We start from the raw sequence: 8,426 nt of genomic DNA, 5'->3' as shown, positions 1-8,426 counted from the left end.
AGGGAGGCGGATCCTGCGCTCCAGCCCTGGCCGGCCCTGCCCCTCCCTCCGCCCAGCAGTCCCGGGGTGAGAAGTGGCAGGAATTTGCTGAGCACCGGGAGCCCAGCAGGCCTGGCGGTGCCTGGAGCATCCCGTGCGGCACCTCACTTAAGCTGAGGCCCTGTGCTGCAGGGACTCTCAGAGGCCCATTTGGCAGATGACGAAACTGAGACTCAGAAGGGCAAAGTGCCTTCCCCAGGGTCACATAACCAGTAGGTGGCTTAGCGGGACTCAAGGACTTGAGCCTGAACTTTTAACGACCAGCCACTGTTTAGTAGAAAAGCTCCCCCTGCACCCCCGACTGGCCCGGCCTGCGCCGCTCCCCCACCTCAACCTCAGCCTAGGCTGGGACAGGGTCCAGCTCCCCGCACTGCGCTCAGCCGCAAGCAGCCCAGGTACTAGTCCCCGGTGCCAGCAGGGGGCGCCCGCGGGCCGGCCTGAAGCTTCCCAGGACTCGGCAGCTGCCTGCGCTGGCGGCCGGGCAGTCCCAGACCCCCGCTCCCGGGGCCTCTGAGTGCCTTTCGCTCCAGCCACTCCGGGCCTCTCAGCCCTGGACCATGGTCAGCATGGTAAACACTCCTCACCCCAGGCAGCCTGGACGGAGCGGAGAAGGAGGATGCCAGGGCCGGCGGCCCCCCTACAGCTGCACACCTGTCAACGCCCCCTGCCAAGGCCCCCTGCCTGGACCCCTTGATGCCAGAAACCACTTCCCCAGAACTGCCTGGAGGCCCCCTGGAGCCCCAGCCACCTGCGGCACCCTCCCAGGCAAGCCAAGTTCCTCTCGTTCCTCCCTGAGGCAGCCAGACCCGCCTAATCAAAGGGCCCAAGAAGGGGGCAGTCCTCCTCCCCTCCGCCCACAGGGACACAGAGCTCTGTCTAAGCCCCTGGCTGCCCATGCCCACCGGGGCTGCGGCTCCAAAGCAGGTGACTGGACCGAGGAGGAGGAGTGGAGCGAGGAGGATGACCCAGCACCCTCCCAAGGGAACGTGGCACGTGGCACCTTCACCCCAACCCAATCCCTGGACAGGACTACCTAAGGCTGGCGGTTTAGGCAGTGAGACCCCAAGACCTGAGGAGAGGGTGGGGGATGGTCAACTTTGCCTGTTTCTCGCAAAATGGCGCCCCACCCCCACCTCAAGTTAGCTCTTAACTCCTTCCTCCCTGGAGCCAGTGGGAGAAGGAGGGAAACTTCAGCACCCTCCCTGTCTGCCATGGTTTCTCCCTCCTCAAAGGGCACCAGACTCTAGGAGACAGTGCTCTGGGGCTTCACCCCACTTAGGTCAGCACAGTACTCTGGCCAATTTCTCTCCTCCCCTCTGCCTGCCAAGACTCTCCCTGATTGTTCCCAAGTCATGCAACAGACAAGGGGACCAAGAGCCATCCCCACAGCTCATACTCTCTGAAACCTCAGGAAACTCCTACCAAAGAGGCTCAAGCCAGAATTTATCCCTAGGAGAAGCTGACTTCTTACCTAACAAGGAGAGCATCAGAACTAGGCCATGCTTTCCTTCTCTCCATGGCTGCTAGGGAGCTCACTGCCAAACCAATTGCTCAATCACAGCCCTTGGTGTTTTTTGCATCCCCTTTTTACTCTCTAAGTTCCACCTGTTATATTGGCTTTCTTTTTTTTTTTTTTTTTTTGAGACGGAGTCTCGCTCTGTAGCCCAGGCTGGAGTGCAGTGGCCGGATCTCAGCTCACTGCAAGCTCCGCCTCCCGGGTTCACGCCATTCTCTGGCCTCAGCCTCCCGAGTAGCTGGGACTACAGGCGCCCACCACCTCGCCCGGCTAGTTTTTTGTATTTCTTAGTAGAGACGGGGTTTCACCGTGTTAGCCAGGATGGTCTCGATCTCCTGACCTCGTGATCCGCCCGTCTCGGCCTCCCAAAGTGCTGGGATTACAGGCTTGAGCCACCGCGCCGGGCTATATTGGCTTTCCTAGCCCCATTGCTTCTGCATCTTAGCTAGTCATGCTTAATGCTTGAGGGGGGAAAGGGTCATACAAGATAGACAAAACCAGTCCCAGACAGATGGACAGACACGGTGGTACCTCATCCATCTTCTCTGAGGTCGGCGTTCTGTCTCCAACCAGGTCCAAGGCCACCTCAGCTGTCTGGCCCAGAAGCCCAGCAGGGTCCGGGGGGCCTGGCTCGGGTGGAGGCCGAGGCCCAAGGCCCAAGTCGAGCTCCTCGTCCTCATCGGAGTCTGGCAGGGGTGTTGGGCTGATGTCCTCCAGGCCGGTGCTGGAGGGGCGTGAGGAGGGGGGCGTGGGGCCTCGGAAGCCTGGCTGGGAGTTGGTGCCAAAGGGGGCCAGTGGGGAGAGCTGGGAGGAGGAGGAGGAGATGGGGCTGCCCTCCATCTGCAGCTCAGTGTCGGAGTCTGGCTCCCGCAGGAAGAGCAGCTTGGTGCGCTGCTCCTTCAGCAGCATCTCAATGCGCGAGTCCAGGCTGTCGTGGGGCTTCTCTGGCCCTGCAGGGGATGACTCCAGCGTGGGCGTGCCGGGGCTGTCACAGGGCTCAGGACTCCAGCCGAAGGTGGGCCGGCCCCCCAGCTCCATGCTGTTGGTGTCGGGGGGCGGAGGGCCGGGTGGCGTGCCCGGCCTCTCCTTGGCCAGAGGCTCAGCAGGTGGCAGGGGTGGGGGCGCCGGTGCCCTCCGGAACTCCCCGCTGTCGCGGGCCCCAAAGGTGGCTGTGGCTGTGGCTGTGGGCTCTTCTGGGGGTGGAGGGAAGTGGGCCACTGGGGTCTGATATGGAGAGAAAGCAGACTTGAATCCAGGAGCAGAGGTTGCCTGGGCGGGTGGTGGAGTGTGGGCAAATGTGGCCGAATCCTGTGGTTGGGCCTTGAAGGGGGGGCCACTGCTGCCCCCAGTGCCGCTGACTGCTCCGAACGGGAGGTCTGAGGAACCCCGGAAGGCGGCTGTGGCCCCAGCCACCGCAGTGACCGCGGGAGAATTGTGGACATAATGATGTTCATGGCGGCGGTTGTAGGCGTCGGTGAACTTGCTCTCATGGCGCCGGGCCTTGAAGGTGACTGCCGGGTCCTGGCTGAAGAGGTATGAGGGCGTGGGCTGGCGGCTGGAGTAGCTAGAGTCCTGTGAGAAAGGGGTGCCCAGGCGCGGTGTGAGCGGGGTGCCCTGTCCATAGGAGTTGGGTGTGTCCAGGCGGCAGCTGGAGTAAGCAGTGTCCTGGGAGAAGGGTGTCCCACCACTATTGGGGGTGACAGAGGAGGAGCCGGAGCCACAGCCTGCAGATAGGCCTCCATCCTTGAGGCGCTTCAGGGCATCTGACAGCTAAGGAGAAACAGAGATGTGAGACCACTGGGGGAAAACGTGCAATGGAACAGGGCTGTTTTCCCTTCTCACTCTGGCTGCTGGGGAGCTCAGAGCCCAACTGCTCTAGAACTGCAGCATAAGGAATGGAAGAAGGGGAGATTGAGAAGGAGTGTCATGATGGTACTAACTTTTTCTCTAATCTTAGGGGTAGCGAAATATGTTCAGGGAACCTTGAGGGTTTTTCCTAATCCCAGAGGAGACAGATAAAAGAGAAGACCATAACATCTTGGTTTAGGCTGGGATTTTCTTTTTGCCTCAGGCTGTCAGAAATCTAAGACTTTCCAGGCAGGATTATGACCAAGAACTAAAATCTTGTGCACGAGAGGATGGCCAAGGGCTTTATCCTCCTAGCCACCCAGCGTTTTAGGATTTAAAGTGATAAACAGAGGCCAGGCACGGTGGCTCATGCCTGTAATCCCAGCACTTTGGGAAGCCGAGGCGGGTGGATCACTTGAGGTCAGGAGTTCAAGACCAGCCTGGGTCAACATGGTGAAACCCCATCTCTACTAACCAAAAATACAAAAATTAGCCAGGTGTGGTGGTGGGTGCCTGTAATCCCAGCTACTCAAGAGGCTGAGGCAAGAGAATCACTTGAGCCCCGGGGGCAAAGGTTGCAGTGAGCCAAGAGCGTGCCACTGCACTCCAGCCTGGGGACAGAGCGAGACTCCATCTCAAAAAAGTAAATAAAAATAAAGTGATAAACAGGCCAGTGGCAGCTAGTCAGCTTGATGCCAGAGAGGAGCTGGCATGAGACTCGCCCCATGCGAGAACCGTCCCTGGGTCCTGGGAGGCAGTGGTCTGGAAGGAGTCAGTCTTGCTCCGGAAGGCAGGGCATGAACTCTGGTTTCTGGGTTTAGGGGTAGTGGCATGCCCAGGACACCAGACACTAAGGACCCACTAAGAAACAGCAATGTTTGGCATCAACGTGGAAAAGCGGGCCCAGGCAGGCTCTGGGTCTGTGGGAATCACAGCCTGTGCTGGGAGGGGAGAAGCCACAGGAAACAGAACCAATCCCTCAGAGCCCCACTGCAGGAGAGCTTGGGAAAATGGGGCTCTAGGCCCTGCTCCCAATTGTGGGGGGTGTGGCTGGGTTTCACACCCTCCTAGGCCTTGGTCTCCAAAGCTGGAGACAGTGAGGTGGGGGTAGGCTGGGGGTCCTATCAGAGAGTTGGTGAGGCTTTCCAGAGGAGGGGGGCACATCGAAGAGCTGGCAATGGGGCAGACTGACGGCCATAAACCCACCTGCAGGGTCTCATTCACGATTGGAGAGACAGCGTCCAGCTCGCCCACTGGGAGAGTCTGGGGGGTATATCGGCCAGTGACCAACAGTTCATAGAACCGCATTCGGGTTTCCCCTGTGGATGAGCAGGAAAGAGGGGACTCAGTGAGGTTCCAGGATAGAGGAGCCCCCACAGGGATTCCAACCTGTGTGGCACCCCAGTGGGTCCCTCGTGCCCCAGACCCCAGTCCTAGGGAGGCTGTGTGGCCCTGAGTTCCCACCCCTCTGCACCTCACTCAGGGTTCCCACCTCTTTAAGAAAGCTGCTGAGCTGCACCATTTTTCTGATCCTGAGATCCAGAAGCTAATGCCTCCTGGGGCTGAGACTCCCCCAAAGCCAAACCCAGAACTGCCACCCGCGACACCAAGCCCCCCAACCCCTGCATTACCTGGGCCATGGTGCCCAAAGAGCCACATCTTCCCCTTTCTGCTCAATACCCAGGGGTTTGCAGTGAGAGGAGGGGAAGCCCAGTTTGTTAAATATCTGGGGCCAGGTGGGCAGCAGAGTTTGCAACACACTCTAGTAGCACATTACTATGAACTCCACAGGCCCTGACCAGGCTGAGGGCCCCAGGGTGGCCTGGGGAAAACCTTGGGCTTGAACCCTCCACCCCTCAGCAGAAGGAGGCTTTTATAGACCAGGGCCCGGGGGTTATCGATATTTATAGAGCCTCAGAGGCAGCTGCTTACATATGCAAAAAAGACACGTTCCTGGAGCTACACTTTACTGGTCTCTTTCTTGAAATACAAACTTAGTTGGCAGTCTCTGAGGGCTTCTGTGTTTTTTGTTTGTTTGTTTTGCAAAAATGAAATTTTGTTGAGACCTGGCTGCTCCTTAAAATGTGGGCACGTGATAGGGAAGGGGGTGCCACATTCAATTCGATTATCAGGAAGAAATCATGCTGCAACCACCCAAGGTCCTCACTGCCCCCCAACCCCAGAGACTGAGAAGCCAGGGAAAGAGGCGGGAGGGACTGTGGACTGGACAAAAAAGAGGGCTGTGCCCTGAGAGGAGAAACAGAACCAGGCACAGGCTCGGCAAGTGTGCGTGGAATAATCATCACCACCCCCGGCACTGGCTTACAGCTGGGTCAATACATTTTAATCATTAAACGCAAAAAAAGAAAAGTTCTGATTTTCCTGCCTTGGGTTTGGTGTGTCCCAGTTGCCCCTGAACCCCATGCTCACAAAATTCCTGGAAGCTGCACTTTTGCCCTCCCAAGCAGGGTTTCCCAGGGGACCCGGGTGGGCTAGGGACTGAATGGCATCTCCCCACTTAGCTGGTTGGCCCTCAAAGCACTCAGCACCTTCTTTTATTGATGGGAGCTGCCCTAAAGAGGCCTCAGGCACACTTTGGGGAATGCCCTGGAGTCCTACAAGCCCCTTGGTCCTGCAGGGGCCTCCAAAGACCCACAGGGTGAAAGGTATGGCCTCCCCAGCCAGCTCCAGAGAGCACCCAGCTGATTCCAGAGCAGGGGAGGTGCTGCGGTCTCTTTAAGAGAGAGGAGGAAAGACACGGTGTCAACCCCTGAGCGCCCAGAGCCGCCCACCCTGCTCTTCCCGGCTCTGCTCCTCCCTGGCGGCTCTATCGGGAACCTTATCAATGAAACAACACTCCCGGCCCCAGATTGGCTGCCACTTCCAGGGGGGAAGGGGCGGCAAGGGAGCGGGGGACACCCTGGATCCTTAGAGGACTCTCTTTTTAGTTTCCAGACCTTCTCTCGATGTATTTAAAGGCATCCTAGTGGCACTCCCTCAGTCCCCCACAAGTAAACAAACTCTGCCTCTTCCCCTAACACAGGCAACGCTGGGGACTGTCTAAACCCAGGCCACCAGGGCTCAGAGAGGGGGCCTGCGGGGGTGTCAGCGGTGGGGAAGCCTCTGGGTGGTCCCTAGGGGTGCAGTGGCCAAGGACCGGCACAGTTGGTAAATTACAGACTGTCTCCTAGCAACAGACAACACATTTAGCTCCACGCGACTCTACCCTCAGGAGGGGGCTAAGAAAATAAATAAGGTTGTGGGGCGTCGGGGTGGGGGGATTCCAAGGAAGAGTGGGGGTGGTCCTCCCCACGCTGCAGGAGGGACGGGGAGGGAAAGGGTCGGGCTGACAGGTCTCCCCGCGCTCCTCCCCTGCCGGGCTCACCTTTGGTGTCCAGCTCCACGTGGATAATATTGCCCATGACGGAAGTGCTGTGCAAGTGCTGAACGGCATCCTTGGCTCCCCGGACAGTGGCAAAGACCACCTTGGCGATGCCCAGGTGCTTCTTGGTCTTCGGGTTGTACAAAATCTCCACCTCCTCCACCTCCCCATACTTCTTGCACATGTCCCTCAGGAAGTTTTCGCGGATGTTATCATTCAGCTTGGCAAATGTCACCTGCTTCGGAGGCACCGGGCCCACGTAGAACTCATCGATCTGGCAGGGGCCGAGGGAGAAGGGAGTTTGGAGAACGTTTAAACCTAAGGGAAGACACAACATAACCCCCCCGCCCCCCGCAACTCGCCCGCCCGTTGAAAACAATAAAGGGTAAAAAAAACTAAAAAAAAAAAAAATTTTTGAGGGGGGGGAAAAAAAATGCACGCGGGCGGGCCCGGGAAGCGGAGGATTAAATCGTTTGGAACGTGGAAGTCCTCTGGGTTCGGAAGGAAAGGGGAAAAAGAAACAGTTTCTCTTTCCCCACCCCCCATTCTGGCCTCCTCTTCCTGCTGCCGGGTCAGGGGCGACCCCTCGGGCTTAGGAAGTTGTCTTTTAGGGGGCTGGCGAGAGGGGAGAGTCTCGGGGCCAAGCCCCCGGGCGGACTGGAGCCCCCCGCGGGGCGTGCAGGACACTGTATCTACGCCGTGATTACAGTTTCACCCAGTGTTATTTTGTTTACAGTAGCTGAGAGGGGACACCCTCTCGCCAGCGCTCTACCCCTCCCCGCCAAAACTTCCCTGGCCCCGGACGGCGGGAACTGGGAATCCGGCCGGGCTCGGTCAGGACTGGCGTTATTTTCGAACTCGGGGAGGTGGGGGAGGGACGGCGGGGCAGTGGGGAGGGGTCCTACTTTGAATTTGGGCACCGACAGCTCCAGCTCCTTGTTTTTGGTCCAGATCCCGACGACCCGGGGATCTTCGACAATTTCCACCGGGCGGTTGCTGGACATCTGTAGGGAGAAATTGGGGGGCCGGGATGGGAGGGCTGGTCGCCCTCCCCAGGGGCAGACCCCTTTCTCCAGGCACTTGTCAAACTCCAGGGCTGGGGCCCCGTCTGACAGTTGGCCGGGGGGTCGGGCGGGGGGTCCCCGGCCGCTAGGCGCGTCTCCCCGGACGCGGCGGGGGACACGGCTGGGGGGGCACGCCGGCTACTCACCGCCAGGCTGAAATGCTGCCCATCGTAGCGGTACAGTTTATGATGCCCCTTTTTCAGAGCCGGGTCAATCATCAACTTGTAACTTCTCCAATGGTGGTTCCTCCTCTCGCCCGAAGGGCCGGGCTGCGGCGGGGGCTGCTGGTGGTGGTGGTGGGGGGGGTGACTGTTCTCCATGCCGTTAACCCAACCTGAAAACCAGCAAGTTGTTGTCGTCTCCGCCGCGGCGGCGGCGGCCGCTTCTACACACACGCGAAAGAATCCAATCGGCCGGCCCCCACCCCCTCCCACCTTGCCAGCGCGCCCCGAAAGGAGCTGTCTCGCTGGCTCCCCCCAAAACAAGAATGGAGCGAGAGAATAACCCTTCCGGGAGAATTACGCGCCCGCCCGCTCGGCCACCGTCTCGGGGCGGCTGCGAGGGGCTCCCGGGGGTC

General features: G+C 59.2%; 1 protein-coding gene across 1 annotated transcript in view; it reads right to left on the bottom strand.

Moving 5' to 3' along the window:
- The window catches only part of SETD1B (SET domain containing 1B), a 37,522-nt gene extending 29,157 nt beyond the window's left edge, over window positions 1-8,365 (bottom strand). The window contains exons 1-6 of the mRNA XM_011964555.1: window positions 7,996-8,365; window positions 7,691-7,789; window positions 6,789-7,059; window positions 4,610-4,722; window positions 2,087-3,325; window positions 439-830 (exon numbers count right to left, since the gene is read on the bottom strand). Coding sequence (XP_011819945.1) covers window positions 439-830; window positions 2,087-3,325; window positions 4,610-4,722; window positions 6,789-7,059; window positions 7,691-7,789; window positions 7,996-8,169 — 2,288 coding nt within the window. The 5' untranslated portion in view covers window positions 8,170-8,365. The remainder of the gene's footprint in view (window positions 1-438; window positions 831-2,086; window positions 3,326-4,609; window positions 4,723-6,788; window positions 7,060-7,690; window positions 7,790-7,995) is intronic.
- Window positions 8,366-8,426: the final 61 nt, after the last annotated feature.

The sequence above is a fragment of the Mandrillus leucophaeus genome, unplaced genomic scaffold, assembly GCF_000951045.1.
Source record: "Mandrillus leucophaeus isolate KB7577 unplaced genomic scaffold, Mleu.le_1.0 Scaffold7, whole genome shotgun sequence".
Classification (NCBI taxonomy): Eukaryota; Metazoa; Chordata; class Mammalia; order Primates; family Cercopithecidae; genus Mandrillus; species Mandrillus leucophaeus.
Note: the sequence above shows the minus strand (reverse complement) of the source record. Positions and strands in the feature narration are given on the sequence as shown.